We start from the raw sequence: 18602 nt of genomic DNA, 5'->3' as shown, positions 1-18602 counted from the left end.
ACAGTATCATATTTAAAAAATATAAAAATGAAATTAAACGTAATAAATATAACCAATGACACAACTTGGATATCTACTCATTTTCATTGTCGGAATCATCAAAACTTGGCAAACTGATATTAGCCAAACTGTCTTCTTGGCGTATTTTTCTAATGAAATCCAGAATCTTTGAATACGTCATCGTGCGTTTTTCTGGAGGAACACGGTCGAGCTCAAAAGCTAATAATTTTGCAAACTCTTTGTTTCTTTGATCATTTGGTTGCTGCTCTGAGCACAGGTGGATATCGTCTACCACTACCACATTCAATTGTGCTCGCACATCGGATGAGTCCCATCGATTTCTTTTATATATGGCACAATCCATAATATCTTCTTGTCGTACCTGTACTCCTTTGTCCAATTGTTTTTTTGATGATGATTCTGGTTTTAACTTTTCTTCATTTAAAGATAACTTCCTCTTCTTCTCGCGAGATAAACCAGGTAAAATACTCGGAGAACACGGAGGAGACCCGTCATCACTAGACATTTTTATTATATAATAAAAATGAAATGTATTATCTTAACGAGCCAAGAAATCACAATTGCTAATGATTAACAGATTACAAAATAGTAAAAATATCCAAAAAGTTGTGGGTAGGTGAAATGTTGACCTACCCACAACTTTTTTGATATTTTGGATATTTTTTTTAAACTTCAAGTTACAATATAATATATTGGATCTTTAACCACTGCGCATAACATATCCAAAAGAAAAGTGATTAAAAAGAAAAACATTCTTTAAAAAAAATATTTATTTAATTAGAGTTCCATCTTTAAAAATACTCGACTCTTTTGAGGATTAGGTTAATAGAAACGTAATGAATTATAAATGAAAGTTTTATTATGTATTATAACAGTTTAACATATTTTAAATCAATTAATGAAATAAAAAAAGCATAGGTAAAACATCGTTAGGTACGCGAACATTAATCACCAAAAACGTTTAGCCAGGATGAAAGGCACATTGAGGATTGTATGCTTTTATTACTCAAACGATTCCTTTTCTTATTGATTAAATTTCCAGCTTTGGAAAATGACTGTTCACTGGGAACGCTTGTAGCTGGTATACATAAAATATCAAAAGCCATCTTTTGTAAGCGTGGTAAGTTTAATTGTTGGTTTTTCCACCAGTCTATTACATCAGTGTCTTCGGGTTCAATCGGTAGGGATAAATATTTTTCCAGCTCATTATTATCAAGTCTTCTTTTTTTATAAATTGAAGAAAAAATATTGTTATTGACTCCAGATGCACCGGAAGATTCCGATAGATCGGATTGCTGTTCAGCTGCTTGATTTCCAAGATTGTATCTGGTATTAAAAAGTAATGTCATAGAAGTGAGGGGATCTTCAGTACCATTGTAATTTTCGGAGTAATAATCATTTTTTAATCTTGGATCGAGTATAATAGAAAACATAGCATACTCAGTGCGTAGCAAGGGAAAATATTCTTGCAATTTGTTGAGCATGGCTCCAGAAATTTTTTTCTTAAGATCATTATCCATCTCCTCGGCATTAGAAAGTCGATTCATTAGGACGTCTACTATAGGTACTACATAGTAAATACTTGGGTATTTTGACTTAGATAGTAAAAGTGTGGCATCGTAAAACGGCTTTAGCAAGTCAATCAATAATTTAACATCAGCCCACATGATTTCTTCAATATTGGAATTTCGAAATTCCCTATCATTCTGACAAAGATCATTGAGAACTGCTTTCATTTTATATGCACGCTCAAGCATAAGGTAGGTCGAATTCCACCTTATGTTAATTTCTTTTAGTAAAGCTAATTGCGGAATATCTAATTCTGCACACTTTTCAAAATAGGTCTGCTTTTTTTTAGTGGAAAAATTTATTAAGTTAACAAGTTTACTCACAGCTGAAATAGGCTCTTCAACTTCTTTTAGACCTTTCTTTACTACCAAATTTAAAATGTGTGCCAAACATCTAGTGTGAATCACATCATCATAATCATCATTACATAAAGTCAGTAATTGTAAACATTTCACATTTACTTTCTCGTTATCTGTAGTAATGGACATAATTCTTTTATGTAAAGCATATAAATTGAAGATTTCTACAATTTTATGTAATATCTGTTCAGCTTTATGTGGATACGGTATTAAATCGAAGTCCAGGATAAATGACTGTAATGCACCATTATCTATTAAGTGCGCAGTAACAACTACGTATGGTTTGTTCGTGACGGAGGTCCAAAAGTCAAAAGTCAAAGAAATTTTATTTGTAATCATTTTGATTTTCTCTATAACTTCAGGTTGTTTCTGTTTAAATAGTTTGTGAATGTTTGATTTAAGTGACGTTGAACTTAATGGCGAGTATTTAGGATTTATCTCAGCCATTAATTTTTTAAAATGTTCTTCTTCTACAAGTTTAAACGGATGGTTGCCGTGAACGATAAAATTAAGCACTAGTCGGTCATACAGTGCCTTTTTATGTTTGCTCAATGTCAATGCAGAAGTATTGCTGGTTGAGGTTGAGGGGCCTTCAATGCCTTCATGACTTAGCAAATGATTTTTTAGCGTAGAATGTGACGATTTTATCGAAAATGGTTTTTTACATATTTTACATTTAAGCCCACTGTCATTCTTCGTGTAATATGTATTCCTCAGCTTTTTATATTTTTTTTTAGGATTCGGAGAAGACTCAATACTCACATTTTCTCTAGAACTCGTAAATGTGACATCAGTAGACACATCCAAATCACCATCAAATCCATCATTTTCCATTTTGGCGCAAAGATAACGAGTAATAGTAACCAACGCGCTAAAATATAATTCCAACCCAATGTTTCAGTTCAATTGATGAACCAGTATTTATTTACGATATTAACCGCAACACAATATACTAACAGATATTTAACTTAACACATTTCCTGGTCATGATACGAACAACAATTCGAATAGAACGATATTAAAACGAATGAATGACGTAAATTAAACCGGGCATCCAGCAACGCATAAGAACAAATATACCTACCTACCCTCACATTAAAATATTAAACACCACGGAAATAAGTATTTTTCTTTGTCATTTCCAAGATAATAATGGCGAAATAGGAATCGATGTTATTTTGAAAATTGTAAAAAAATAATATTCACGTAAGTACAAAATTAATAAAATACAGTCTTATTTTTAAAATAAGTCTAAATTTGACTGGCCTCGTGGCGTAGTGGTTAGTGACACTGACAGATAATCCGGAGGTCGTGGGTTCGATTCCCACCCAGAACAATTGTTTGTGCGATGAACATGATAATTTATTCTGTGTCTGGGTGTTTTATCTATAATATGTATGTATTTAGAAATTTATATTTATTAATTGTTTTTACTACCCATGGCGTTATATGAATGTAGTGACATATTTATTATTATTAGCCAATGTCCAGCAGTGGACGTCCATCGGCTGAGACGACGATTTATTATTATAATTAATATTGTAGCCATCGCTATAAAACGGTGAGTCTTAAAAAAAGGCTATAAGGAGCCTTTTTGACCGCTAAAATGATAAAACTCTAATTACGACGCCAGTCTTGTAAAAAGGCTTTAAAAAAAGCCTAGGCCTAAAAAAGCCTTAAGCTCTTTTTTAGTGAGCAATTTTAGAACTACTGTTTCGTGAGTCCGCCTTTAAAAAAGACTCGCAAGCTTTTAATAGGGCTAAAAGGCTCGAGCCTTTTCGACCGCTACAATTGTGAGTCCGCCTTTAAAAAAGACTCGCAACTTTAAATTTAGGGCTAAAAGGCTCGAGCCTTTTTGACCGCTAGTTCACCCCACATAAATCCAAACTGAAATATACTTTAGCTACAGGACGAGCTCCGAATTGAATCTAGCCGTTGTTGAAAAATTAAATGTGTATTTGAAATATAAAATTAAAAATAAAATCAAACAGAAATTTCGTATATCATCACCGTGGTTTCGTACCTACAAGGGCCCGCCGATAAAGAGTTTTTATTCGTTGTAGAACCGTGACAGGGCGAAATATTTTTACGGCGAACGGTTTTTCAGCGTAACCCTGTTCAAATTAAGGGTAGGGGTGACCTAACATTCGGAGTAGTTAATTCTAATTCGATTCGGAGCTCCACAAATTGTATACAATTGTATTTAGATGTATATTTCTGTTACTATATATTTCTGTTTCTGTCTGATACTATATTTCTGTTTGGACTGGCTAATCTGAGAATAATTATAACGTTTTAAAGAATAACCATTCATTTGTTTATATCGAATGCCATTCATTTATAGAGTATGCTTGGTATAAATTTAGTAATACAGATGGTTCGCCCAATACAGATACTGCATCGTCTTTATCCATTACGGGGAACACTACAGAGCTAACCAAGAGTTGCGGCACTTGAAGGTCGAACTCGATGGTTCGCTAGTTTAAATAATATTATTAATGTAATGAAATGATCTTGTAGACAATATCACTTCTCACTTCTTAGTTAAATCTATCTCGTGTAACATAGAACGTCCTTAAGTAGGTAGGTAGAGGGAGAGAACCCGCCGTGACGTACCTAAATTATAATAATTTTAACATGCACTTTACACAACTACAACTACAACTGTCTAGAAAACTGTTTTAAAATGCGTTGCGTAGTTTGAAAGAAGAAAGCTTACGTGTAAAGCGTATACCTATATATATATATATATATATATTAGAAATAGACATACCTACGTGGAGGGCGACTTTGTTTTATATTTTGTAGTTACAGTCTTATATTAGACAGAACAATGTGACACTTTCAATATTGTCTCCCATTTTTTTTCTTCTATACGTAGGTATTTAAAAGAAGCCTTGAATCACGCGAACCAAGGCTCGTCAGATCAATGAGTAACTCAAAATGTGGATTCAAAGGTCATTCTGTTTAGCTTAGTGTCGCTAACTGTGTCGAATCTTGATGCTTCTCCGTATACATTGTCCTTCGATCAAGCCTAATCAAAAATGAGCTCATAGGTGTTCAAAGAGACTCCTTATAGCCGCGTAAGAAAAGCCTTGATAGCTGATTGGCAGCAAAAGCATTCTTAAAGAAGGCTGCGTGTCAGACAGGCGGTCGTAAAACTATAGAATTTCCAGTTTAATTCTGCGACACATCACACATGCATAGCTGTAATAGCATGCATGCATAATGTAATATTATATACAAAATAAAGGTAATGAAACATAATTAAAATACGTATGATATACTAGTTGCGCTTCTGGGCTTCGCTCCCTTGGGAATTTCGGGATAAAAATACCTTATGTGTTATTCCAGAACCGAATTTCATAAAAATCGTTAGTGTTTAGAGATAGTTACAGCTAAGTACAACGATAAATTATAAGTACCTAATGCTATTTTACTTCAATCAAACATAGGTACGTACCTAATGTAACTATTGTAAAAAAATATGTTCTACCAAGTAGGTATTATTTAACAATATGTAGTTAGCAGCTAAAGTAAACAATCGTAACGAACGAAAGTAGGTAATGTTGACAAATGATCTAACAAGTATTTCTTCTTTTCAACCTGAAAATCAACTTTTGCGAACACATTAACAATTAGCTTGGTTACGGATAACTGGATAACAATGCAAATTTACTTCGCAATAACCATTTCGTGAATGCTTATCACGTATTGTATTGCAGTTCAGTCGGCCTGCCTTGGGTGGGCGACGTGTATACCAGCCAGGTTAAACAAATTAACACCAGTTACCAATTTTACACATTAATTGAACGTGTTTAGCGGTATCCGAGTCAAAAGCAGTGTCAAAAATAAAACAATACACAATCTATTTGTATTAAACGTAATAAGCAGCCTCTATGGCAGTCTGGCGAGATAAAATTCGCTTGTTTTCGTTATCAAGATGAATGTTAGTGATAAAAATATCTAGCCAAAGTTATACGTCAGGACCACAGCGCGCTGCTGGTCGTATGTCTTCGAATAATACAGTGATTGAAATAGCGAAAATGTGGGCCAAACTATTTACAACAGTGAAATACACGTTAGTGATAGTAAATTTTCTATTTCTGGTAAGTTTGCAGTGGCTTGAGTGCAATACATGTAGTTATTTAGTGCTAAGTTTTCATGTGACTGCTTTCAGATAACGGGGATAATAATTTTGTCTGTGGGCAGTTCAGTACAGTCAGCTTACAATGGATACCATGAGTTTCTGACGGATAGATTCCTATCTTTGCCTGCCTTCTGCATAGCCACAGGAGTGATCGTTTTTCTGATAGCCTTCTTCGGTTTCTATGGAGCGTACACGGAAAATTACGTTATGATCATGGCGGTAAGTCAACACCAATATTTGTTTTTTGATACGTTTTCTAAGATGTTGGACACAATGTATATCGTAAGGTATAGAGGTAAATCTTGTGATTTTTCTATGATTACTTCCCTTGAGTACCTACTAGTGGCGTGTAGTTCCGCCCTAGAATAGGGTCACTCCATATCCTCCCGTGGGTGTCGTATTAGGCGACTAAGGGGCACACAGCCTAGGCAGCTGACAGGCAACAATAGCATTTCCAAGGAGGATTGACGTCAGGCAGGTGGCCGGACGTAAAAACACAGGCAAATTTTAAGTTAATTACTAAGTGCTCACGTAATTTACTCTGTGCCTGGTAAGGACACAAGTAATTGTAGGCGTAACTGTATATGTGTCTGGTTTTCCCTGAAGTGAAAACTCAACAGCAAAAGAGTTTCTAGGTAGTTCGTCCTGAGTTTTGTATTCTAGGAATTAAAATAATACTTGAAGTTACAAATTAGGGACTCAGTTAATTTCGAGGTTGTTACTCTTCAGGCTTTATATGTATTAAAACAATCTTCTTAAATTTAAGAATACGGAGAAGGACATAGGTTATCTATATTACCAGAAAAGCTCGCCCTGGCGAAACTATATTTATAATGAATTTGAGAACTAGGTATATAGTTTTCCTCTAGTATAATAATACTATCCAACCTTTAGGTTGACCATAGGCATAACTTATGACTTCTTGGTAAATGGTGTAAAAAAAAAATCATCTATTATACCTATCTAAAATGTGTGGTTTTCCATATAGCAATCCATCATCATCATCTCAGCCCTTTTCTGTCCACTAGGGTGCATAGCATAGGTCCCTCTTCTTTTCTCTCTCTCTTTCTTTCACATCGCAAATGGCTATGTAAAATCTGACAATGTAAATGTTGACTGAAATATGCAGATGGCCCTTGTCCCTTATATTCTCACGAGACAATTCTCCGGGAATCATTGTTGAAACAATGTAAAACAAACTGGGTGAATGTCACGTGAATTCTATTTATTTACCCGACTTGTTTAAATATAGTATTCGTAATAAGACTGCATGGAATTATAATGGGATTAGTTTAATTCTGGGCTGTAGTTCCCGGCGCGGCCTAATTCCTCAAATGTCAGGCGCCACATGTATTTTGTTTATGAAGCTGACAGCCGAACCACTGGCCAGTACTTGGAAGTACTGGCCGTCATAAGACAAATAAAAAAAAAGAATACCAATAAAAAAAAATAACGAAAGTTTAGAATTAACTAGTACCTGTTTATGTACACTATTTTGTTTGTTTTACAGTTGCAATATATCTTAAAATATTTTAAACTAAGTATGCTCGGGGCTTTCCTCTCACAGGAGGGTAAGACATACTATATATATATATATATGTCATTCGGCTCATTTCAGTTACATTTTATTCAACAAATTTCATCGATATCCGTCCAAAATCGATGTATCCACCCGAAATTTTCACAATTTGGAGAAAGATAGTACTGAAATGTTAAATATTTTCGATATAAGTAATACAGATGACTCTTTTAAAAGCTTTTATTTACTTTACTCACCAGTAAATATTGATAAAGTTTAGAGCAGGGTAAGATTAAATTTTAATTCCAGAAGTAACTAAAATAAAACATCGTGTGCATTTCCTCATATACTTCCATTACAACATATTGAAAAAAATCGCGAATTAAAAAAATATACAATTTTTTCCTTGAGCGATTTATGTAGGTAGGTAACCTATACCACTTTATAAAAATTCTATATTATTATCATTATGTCACACCTTGTAGATCCAAGGTTTTTTGATTTGAGGAGTAATAATGATTGAATATGATAGACTAGAAGATCATTGTAACACTTAGTTGGCGAATAAATAATATGAATATGACTCAGATGAGTATACATATCTTATCTGAATACAGAGCAGATTTTATAATCCGGGCTCAAGTCCGTCCCTGTAATTTTATGACACGGTTATAAATAAATTACGGGATTTTAGCGTGATTGTGTAAGGTGACTCCGTTTTTGTGACAATATGCTCAGAACATGCAGCGGATTTCCGTCTCTATTCCGTAAATATAAAGCATGATTTGGCATTTGCTTATGTTTATGTCATACAACTTATTATTTATATTATGCTAACATATTTTCAGGGCTGTACGGGCCTGTGCTAGTAGTTAGTGCTGTAAAAGTAAATTTTATGAGCAACAGGAATTCATGCCGAGGAAAACGCGTATAGAAAGTAGATATTAATCGATGTTTACAAGCATACAAATCGATATACGAACGAACGATGAATTGTTTATCATTACGCCGAAATCGGGAACTTTTATGGTGAAAATCTCGAAAAAAGACCAAGAGCATTTTTGGGCTTGGTGATTTTCAGGGCTCGCCCGTCGTTTTCAGTCAATGGATGACAATTTCTTTATTATCAATCAACTTATTATTTTCAACAAGATGTTAGGTATTTGACAATAAAACTAAATTGAAATTTTAAGAAACCCCCTACAAAGTTGTTGGTATCAACTTCACTCATCTGCTATTAAAGAGCTAATCTAATCTAGCTAATCTGTTTAGAGATCTCTGGATTAAATTATCTTTTAAATAAAAAAAACTAGATCAAAATCGATTGAGCCCTCTGACTGAGCACGGACAGACATACAGATACACAGACAAGTTAAACTTATAACTACCCTCCTTCTGTTGTCGGGTGTTAAATAGCAACTTAAGTTAGGATATGTCTTTAAAGATTTTGATTAATATTTATACCTTCAGTTTGCAGGCGCCATGTTGGTCATGTTCATCTTCCAACTATCGGCCTGCATCGCTGGGTACGCCCTGAAGAGTAACACCATAGCGCTGGTACAGCAGCAGTTATATAACACCATGCCCCTGTACCACCAGAAGGAGTATGTCGTGGAGAAGCTGTGGGACGAGACGCAAGACCAGGTTGGTATTAGAAATAGATACAAACACGTGATAATAAAAAAATAGATACATGAATACTGTATCACGCGTCTGGGCGTGTGGTCCCGCTCTAGATTAGGACCACTCCATATCCTCCCATGACTGTCGTACGAGGCGACTAAGGGACATAAAGCTTTAATAGCTGATAAGCAACAAAAACATTCCCAAAGAGGGTTGACGTCAGGCGTGGGGCCGGTTATGAAATCATAGACAAATCTTCCAATTTTAGTGGCAATTATTTTATGGCTCACACCTGGGTGAACCTTAAAGTTGTAACGCCCTAAAGCCCTAGCTTTGGGGCGTCACAGCTCCTAATTAAACCGGGAACACGCAAAGATGAGAGAGAGAGACAGTATCAAGTCTGCATGAGATAAAGACGATACGGGGTAGACAGAGCCAATAGTTGCGAAACTCGAAAAAATAAATAGAGAACTTTCTACAGAATTTGGTTTTGATATAAGTTAAATAAATAAATATTAGCCCTGTAGCAAATAGTTGGTCTCATTCATAATACCATTACCTGATACATCGATGTTTAAAATTCCAGTTCGAATGCTGCGGCGTAATCAACGCCACTGATTGGCTAACAGCCTTAGATACATCAACCTCTGGCGGTCTACCAGTCAGCTGTTGTAGACACGAGTACGGTGCTGTGGCTACCTTCGAATGTACAGTGCACAGCAAGAATGTGTACACAACTGGATGTTCAGACGCCTTCGGGACATGGGTGCGGAGCCACGCGGGCTCGATCGGAGCTGCTGGGATATTCTTGGTTCTTATGCAGGTTATTCATTTATTTAATTAAATGTTAGTACGCATTCGTCATTACTGATGAAAGTGCACAAGTCTTACGATTGTATAATATGGTCATTACCCTAAAAGTGACGAAAGTGGCCGAAATCGGGAAAAAAATTCATTCGCATAAACCACCGAGTTTTGTGCGAAGGCTTAGTGCGGGTTTGCATCTCACTTCACATTGCAGTGTGGTCGTCGTTGCTTCATAAATGGCGCAACATGATTGGTTCGTTGCGTCTCACTTCGAATCGATTCGATGGTGGGAAGTGTAATGCAAACCTGCACTAAGCCTTGAACTAAAAAAGGTCATTCAATAAACTCGAAGGGCCTCGCAAATTTTGTATGGTTTGGAGGGCAGACGTGGCTACTACAAGAGGAAGATAAAAGAGAAAATGTTAAATGCTTTAACATTTGTCGGAAAATAAGCAGGATCGTGGTAGTGCGTTCGTTGCTCCATCCATAGCTCCTCCTGTGGTTAGTATAGTACTGTTTGTTTTTATGGTTTCTAGGCTCTGGCCGTCGCAGGCGCATTATGGATGGCGAAGGTCTCCAGAGAAGAACAGGCAGCGTATTAGAGTAAAAAATTAAAAAGTAAACAATTAACAATGTGAGCGTTGTGTAGTGACTTCAGTTCCACGTGACCTTTGTTTGAGTGGCGTACGAAGATTGTATTGTATAAAATTACACGTTTTTATTATGAAATGACGTGGCTATGCGTTTGACACCTTATTGTGTTTGTAACAATAATTAACTATAGTTACTTCGTATCTTTATAATATTAATTTATTATCATTTTAACAACTTGTTCATTCAATTTTGATACCTATTAATCAAATTTTATTTACAATCTGAACTTGAATGGTTGGGAAGAATGGTATATAGCTGTATCCTACTTGAGCATTGGGCTCAATTAAATCTAATAAATTAGAGAGAATTATAAAAATGTATATTAAAACACGAGAAATACGTTACGGATTTTATTTTATAGGATTACAAGTCCAAATCGCCATAGGAGTGGAGTACCAGAGAGTATGAGAACCCTGGATCCTCCAATCTCAAGAATATAAGCTATAATTAGGTCACATTCATGTCCCATGTGAATTTTCAACTTATTTAAAAATGAATTTCTGGTATTTATGATGTCACATGTACGCAGATATTTTTCATATAAAATTTGTACTTTAGATATGAAAGTATACATAAGTGTAAATAAATGATGTTGTAGGTAGATTGAATAATATTGATTATTGTTATATTAAATTGATTGATATGTGTTATATTAAAATTATTTATGTTTCAACTTTGTTTTATTTATCAACCTGAGCCTATATCGCTCTAATACTTTAGTTTAATAGATCTCTTGATCTCGTTTAAAATATTTCATTTGTAACTTCTTTTTTATGAGTTTTATCTACATACTTCCTACTGGCGCCATAGACATGAAATTTAGAACCATTAGAAATCTGTGAGTGGCTCTAATCACTTCGCAATTGGATCGCAATTAAAACTCAATCGTTTCTTGGATCAAAACTGAGACGTAAACTAATATTGCCCCGTTGTCAAAACAATAAGTTTCGAACAAGAACTTTTAACAGAAACGGTAAAAAGATGACGGTGCTACCGCGGTTCAATTGCGATACAGATGTAGTTATTGGCAGAACTTTCGACCCATCAGAAACACTGAGGCTCCTATATATTGGGATAAAAAACATATGGACTCTAATCATATATAATCAAATATATCTATCAATATAATCATAGTAGATGTATAGTAGACACTCCATATCCTCCCGTGGATGTCGTAACAGGCGACTAAGGTTATATAGCCTTAACAGCTGAAAGGCATCAATAGCATTCTCAAACAGGGTTGACGTCAGACAGGCGGCCAGTTGTAAAATGTTAACCAAATCTTTAATAAGTTTGTTTTACGTAAACCCTGGGCTTTTGGGCGTCGTAGCTGCGAATGTAGGGAACACGCGAAAATGAGAGAGAGAGAGAGTATAGTAGACATGACAATGTAAGTATAGTAGACGCATGACAATAATATTCTTTTGTGTCTCGTTGAATCCGTGTCTGAGGTTTTAGTTTTACTCTACGTTGAAAACGTGAAGCTAATTTCATCGAAAACTGTTCAGCCGTTTTGGATTATATAGGGACATATGAATAATATATTATTTGTTATACAAATATATATTATTTGTTATATAAATAATATATTATACAAACTATTAGCAGGATGAGATATATCTCAACAAATGTAAGCGATCATTTAGAGTCACATTGCTAATTGTCCGTTACGTGGCAAGGAAAATATTACAATGAAAATTACAGTCAGTGCGAGCACGGTGACACAGCGGGCGAGTCGATATTGTTCTAAAAAAACCTTGATAAAAACGTTATCAGTCAGATAAGCCCCGCTTCCACCAAGTAAATCGTGTGCCAATTCAGTGAAAAATCATCTGCGAAGTAATACGTATCTGTGTTATGTGTTAAAGACAAAATAATAACATTCGAGATTTGAATAAATAAACAAAAATGGCGGAGAATATGGATGTCGGAATGAAGTGCATCAAATACCTGTTGCTGTGCATCACTGCCATATTTGTGGTAAGTTTTAAACGTTGTGTTTATGTGATAAGTTGTCACAGTACCTTTTGTTGTGTGACTTGCGCAAGATCTTATCAGTTTTGTCATATTAGTACCTACATCCTATATATGAAAAAGATTAGAATAATCGATTCGTTCGAAATGTGTCACACACAAGTTATATGCTTACCTTTTCTTTTATAGTTAAATAATTAAAAATTTCCGTATTAGGAATTAGGAGAATTCCGTATATAACAAATAACGTTTGCAATGATGGTGATAATTTTCATTTCCTTAAGTATAACTATTTATAAATAGCAATTTGCGCAATACTTTGTTTTAAGAAATAAAACAATGCAAATATAGTCATAAAATAATGTAATTTTCTAGGTTTATTACAACAGGGTAGACAATTTTACATTTACATGAAGATTCGTTCTCTCAATTCGACACAAGTGTTTCAATTTATAGGTAGGTATTAGTTTCTACTAAGATAGCTTCCTTCGAGGTTACGGTGATGTCCTTGTCATATAATTCTTCCTATTTCGTTCGTCTTTGAAAAAAAAAGTGATTGTTTATCAGATCGAACAATGTCGTAGTATAATAAAGACCATGACCAACATGGAAGTTTATTTTTTATCACACGATGTTAAAACCGTTGAGCAGATTTTGATGGAAATTGTTATACGAGTGGAATGGCACCTACAACATGGAATACTTTTTATTTTACTCGAAATTCTCAGTATTGGAGCCCGGGGCTTGTGATGTCCTTCTAAAACATCTCAGTTTTGATAAATTTGAAAGTGTAGGGTTTCTCTCGCGGGCGGACATATCAATCAATCTAGGTTTTAATTTCAAATTCGTAACAGCCGTGTAAGTGTCGTTCGACGTTGTTCTGTTCACCGATCCATTCTCATATCGATTTCATTAATTAGGTAAACTGAAGGGCAAACAAACATTTCGCATTTATAATGATAGTATAGACGATAACTGTTTTATCTTCGATATATGTAAGTACTTGATGTTTAGAGTTGATAAGATAGTAGAACCGGGTACCGCCCGACATGTTTGGTGGCAGGCGGACAAAAAGTTAATTTAGAATTGCAGCTGCATATTGATATGATATCAAGGCATTGTCTATAAATTCTATAATGACGTCATTGTATCACTTATATTAAACTAGCGGCCAGTTCCGGTTTGGCTCGGTTTTGGTTGTACAAAAATCCGTTTGAGTTCATAGCGGCTGAGATGACATATTAGCTCATACAATAATTTAGAAAAGTACATTATGGTACCTATTTACAGTGAACTGCATGTCAAAATTGAAATGGATCTATTACCACCTATAATAAGGGCGAAATTTCAATGTATTTGGACATGTTTATGTGCTGTCCATACATATTGTACCTTGGTCGTGTATGGAAACTGACGTCACCAGGTTATTATCTTCCGCCAGCGATGTATTCATGTGTTCTTCGTGTTTAACTACTGTTTTGGTACGATACACGTGTACTTACGTGTATAGACTTCAAACATTGTAAGTTATACAAATCCGCGATATTCTACTAGCTTTTGTCTGCGGCTTCATGTCTGTTTATTTCGTGCGTCGGCTCATAACTTATTATTGTCACACACACACTAGGTTGAAATAGGTATAGGTGTATTCAATGAAACGCTACAACATTGTGAAGTTATGGCTTTGAAAAAAAAAATTATTACCCGTAATATTTTTTTTTTCAAAGTCATGACTTCACAATGTTGTAGCGCTACATACATACATATGTTATGTGAGAGATGAAAAAATATTTTTGACAACATAGCGTTGTGGTAAAGTAAAAATGATTTTTTTCATTCCATCAAGAATTAGAGCCTTTAATTTTTAATCTATGCAGTTTAGTTACTAAATTGAAACTATGAAAAAAATTAAGAAAGAATTCAATAAAAACTTCAAACGAAATTGGTAATTCAACCTTTTACATTAGGGCCTATGATTGTGCCTACCTATTAATATAATTAGCATATTTTAGTTACTTAACACAAACATAATTATAATGCATGCAAGACAAGTTTTTTGTTGCTACGGAACCTTTCGTGACCGAGTCCGACTTGCTCTTGGTCGGTTTTTTTAAATAGTGTTGAGGAAGGTTTAGGTGTCTAAGTTACTATAGTTAGTATAGTTCTATGGTGGGAAGCCACATCTTCCACCCTCTATTCTAAATGAAAAAATTTCCCTTCCAGTTATCTTCTGCGCTCATCATCTCGGTCGGTACGACGATCTACGCCATCTACCATGACATCTCCTTCTTCCTCGACAGCCAATTCTTCTCACCAGCCGTCTTCATCATAGTGATTGGTGTTATCATGCTGTTCGTCTCTCTCTTCGGTTGCATCGGAGCGCTGAAGGAAAGCACCTGCTTGGTCAACATTGTACGTTGATTTATTTCTACTATCTACTATACTCTGTCCACCAAAACTGGTCATTTTTTAAAATAAGTATATCTCCAGTTCGCAGTGATCCTCAGCGTTGTCCTCGCCTTGGAGTTGTCAGCGGCCATTGCAGCGTACAGTCAGCGCACCCAGGTGGCTGCCATGTTGGACGACAGGCTGCGGGATACCATGCCGTACTACTACGAAAACAACGAGATCCAGGATGCCTTCGACTTCATCCAGGAGAGAGTGAGTTCTTCTGATTGTTACAAAACCACCTTATACTAAATTTAAGAGTTATTTTAGATCCATTAGTAGTCTACTGAAAATTAAAAATACTATGAAAATAATGTTTATTTAGACTTCACAGAACAAGCTTTAAGGTATAGTCAGGTATATTATAGTCAGTTCTCACTATACATATATAAGTATTTTAAAAATTTAAAACACGCCTTGTCTTTAGTTAAAATCTAAGTAATGACTATTTCCTTAAAAAATATCACCTAAAACATAATTGGAAATGTGATTCGGATTATGTGGGTATAAAATACAGGTGTAGCTTGATGCAGTCAAAAATAGCGAATTAGAGTCTTCCCAATTTTAGAACTATATGTGGGTTTTCTTCTACTTATTTATTATAACTATGCTCTTGCCAGTTTCATTCTCCTGATTTCATTTTTAAATGTTCCACGTCTATTTTTTCTAGATGAACTGCTGCGGGGTAGACAGCTACATGGACTGGGAGGCCGTCCCCCCGCCAGCGGGAGTAATCAGCGAGATCGTCGTCGGTAACATGACCGTCCCTGTCTCCTGCTGCGCCGCCAGCAATCATGAGGAAGACATTGAGGAGTGCACCAAACTGTACGCCAACGGCTGTTTACCACGCGTCTTCTATCTGATCTACCAGAGCGCTGGTCTACTGGGAGCCGGGGCCATGACTATTGCTTTCATCCAGGTAATACTTTTTTCAATTGATCGCTAGTAAATTTCTTGAACAGATGATTGTCGCTTTTATACAGGCAGGCCATTTTGTGCCAAAGCAGATGATAAAACTCATTGGGCAGTGAGATAGGCCAGATTCCTGCCGGCTTATTTTTGACTCGCCGAAATGTTTTCTTTCTTTTTTCAGACAATCGGCATCGTGTTCTCATTCTCTCTGGCCAGGTCGATCCGCAGAGCGAAGAGTGAGCGCGAGCGCAGACGCTGGGAGATTCAGGAGCGAGTCATCAACGCGTACACCTCCCTCAACCCCGACCAGGAGAAGGTCGCGCCCATTGTCTATGTCCCCTTCCATGGACAAACTAAAGCTTGATGAGGTTCAAACGTCCAGATACACATTGGTCTATGATACGTTGGGAGAATTTAACTGTCATGATGGAAAATAATTGTATAATTAAATAATAGAAATAATTCTTCTTTAAAACTCTTATCGTATGTCGGCTGTATAATTGTCATAAAACTTTAAAATATATCAACTCATCCGATTTCTTTGCTGTATCTGGACAACCTCTGTAATTGTAATTAAATTTTGGAGATAAGCGTATTATTATATGTATAGTAAATTATATATATGTTTAACATAAAAACAAAAGACTTTGACACGGTGACTGGAAGCTCAAAATAAAAGACCAATTTAACGACAGATATACATATAATTTTTTTAAAATCTAATTTGAGATAGCCAGTATTAAATTAGTTTTAAAATGCTACACGAAATAATGTGTAAACAAATCTTAATTTTGAAAAAGCAAAGTATTATTGGAAGAAGCATGTGAAGTATTTTTTATTATAAATTATAGACTTTATTTCTAAAATAATATTTTTATTTTTTTGTCCATAAACAAGTTACCATTCCTTTTGCAATTTATTGATGTAAATGTATTGTAACGAATGACCAAGCAGAATTACTAACACTTATCTCCGGTGAAGGTCTTCACCACGTCGATGACGTGATCACCTTTTTCATAAGATAAATGAACCTTGTTACGATTTAATGCGAAAGTTTGTGAGGATGTGTGTATGTTTGTTACTCTTTCACGCAAAATCTATTGTACCGATTGTTATGAAATTTGGTACACGGATAGAATATAACCTGGTATAGCACAATAGACTAACTTTTAACCCGAAATTCCCATGGAAGCAAGGCCGTGGGACACATATAGTATGTCTATATACAATCTGCGTACGATTTATAGGATAGATTTATGGGATAGATTTACAATCTGCGTACGATTTATAGGATGACTGCAAATAAGCCGCGCCATTTGATCTACTGGACGGAAGTTGATGTTTGGTACAGTCAATAGCTACACATCTCGATCTCACAAGATTTTCCGCAAGATTTCACCTGAACATATACTTAGATAATTTTTTAAACCCCGACGCAAAAAGAGGGGTGTTATAAGTGTAACGTGTCTGTCTGTGTATCTGTCTGTATCATCGTAGCTCCCAAACGGATGAACCGATTTCCGTTTATTTTTTGTGTCATAGATAAGTTTATCCCGAGTGTTCTTAGCCATGTTTCGGAAAATCGGTTCACCCGTTCCAAAGTTGTAGCGAAATGAATATTGAAAGACGGGGGAACTTACTTAAAAGTAAGAAAAAAAAAAATAACTTTTAAGTATAATAAAAGCTTGTAAAAAATAACTGTCAGCGTACGAAACATAGATTTATATACGTAGTTCCGTTATTGTATCCGCTGTGTTGTGGTACGTTACATGTACTGTACACGAGTATGTTCAGCACATAAAACGCTCTAAATTTCCATACATACCTATAGATACATGAAACATTGCCTGATAAGTAGATAAGATATTAAAAGTTTCGAGATAATATACCTACATACATAACGTCATAATGGTGAAATGATAATATATTGGTGTGCTGGTTTTATTTACATTACTGGTAAGGAAAATGAGGAATCGTCTTTTTTTCAAGGTGAAATTGCTCGCATCCTCATATTTTACAGCAGTAAAAGAAATCGAATGAATAAAGTTTTTCTTCCTTTTATTGAATTGTAGGAAAGCCGACCCTGGGCTCCGACGCTCAACGGCTGGGAGGATGGCTCAAGAGGATGTCAAGTCGACCGAAATTCCCATATGGGCGAAGCCCCGGGGCACAACTAGTGATTACATAAAGTAGTAAATAATTTTGAACTCTTCAAGACCTTGTTCTCAGCAACGTAATGCTATTTGGAACAACCGTCATGCCTCTCGCAGATGGCCCAGCATAATACATTTTTTAGTCTGCGAACTCAACTACGTAAATTACCTGTCGTTTTATAATACATGACGTGGAACTAACTTCAGTCAGTGTGATAGCTAGTTAATTAATTTTAAAGGAAGACGACGACAAAAGCTACGTTTAAAACACAGAAATCAATTAAAGATCTTTCACAAATAAAAGCAGATTAAATAACTAGAGTTGAGCAATGAAAGTACACTTATCTGAATCACAATAGTTAGATAAGCGAAAATAGTTGCGACAGATCACATCGGTAGACAAGCAGTAGTTA

At 35.5% G+C, this 18602-nt stretch overlaps 2 protein-coding genes across 2 annotated transcripts; both read left to right on the top strand.

Moving 5' to 3' along the window:
- The first annotated feature begins 5670 nt into the window (after positions 1 to 5670).
- On the top strand, positions 5671 to 11375 carry LOC128683124 (CD63 antigen-like). Its single transcript, XM_053768396.2, has 5 exons — positions 5671 to 6058; positions 6130 to 6318; positions 9089 to 9262; positions 9828 to 10064; positions 10585 to 11375. Exons 1-5 carry the CDS (start codon positions 5897 to 5899, stop codon positions 10648 to 10650), a joined length of 828 nt encoding a protein of 275 aa, XP_053624371.1. The 5' UTR covers positions 5671 to 5896; the 3' UTR covers positions 10651 to 11375.
- Positions 11376 to 12312: 937 nt separating this feature from the next.
- Positions 12313 to 16902, top strand: LOC128683109 (CD63 antigen-like). Its single transcript, XM_053768370.1, has 5 exons — positions 12313 to 12682; positions 14900 to 15088; positions 15167 to 15337; positions 15795 to 16043; positions 16218 to 16902. Exons 1-5 carry the CDS (start codon positions 12611 to 12613, stop codon positions 16398 to 16400), a joined length of 864 nt encoding a protein of 287 aa, XP_053624345.1. The 5' UTR covers positions 12313 to 12610; the 3' UTR covers positions 16401 to 16902.
- Positions 16903 to 18602: the final 1700 nt, after the last annotated feature.

Source organism: Plodia interpunctella, chromosome 3 (assembly GCF_027563975.2).
Source record: "Plodia interpunctella isolate USDA-ARS_2022_Savannah chromosome 3, ilPloInte3.2, whole genome shotgun sequence".
In the NCBI taxonomy this organism is placed as follows: Eukaryota; Metazoa; Arthropoda; class Insecta; order Lepidoptera; family Pyralidae; genus Plodia; species Plodia interpunctella.
Note: the sequence above shows the minus strand (reverse complement) of the source record. Positions and strands in the feature narration are given on the sequence as shown.

Coding starts and splice junctions, on each gene's coding strand:
- LOC128683124 (XM_053768396.2), top strand. CDS start 5,897: ATGTTAGTGATAAAAATATCTAGCCAAAGTTATACGTCAGGACCACAG. Junction 6,059..6,129: donor TAGTAAATTTTCTATTTCTG/GTAAGTTTGCAG, acceptor GACTGCTTTCAG/ATAACGGGGATAATAATTTT. Junction 10,065..10,584: donor TATTCTTGGTTCTTATGCAG/GTTATTCATTTA, acceptor TATGGTTTCTAG/GCTCTGGCCGTCGCAGGCGC.
- LOC128683109 (XM_053768370.1), top strand. CDS start 12,611: ATGGCGGAGAATATGGATGTCGGAATGAAGTGCATCAAATACCTGTTG. Junction 12,683..14,899: donor GCATCACTGCCATATTTGTG/GTAAGTTTTAAA, acceptor TTTCCCTTCCAG/TTATCTTCTGCGCTCATCAT. Junction 15,338..15,794: donor TCGACTTCATCCAGGAGAGA/GTGAGTTCTTCT, acceptor TATTTTTTCTAG/ATGAACTGCTGCGGGGTAGA.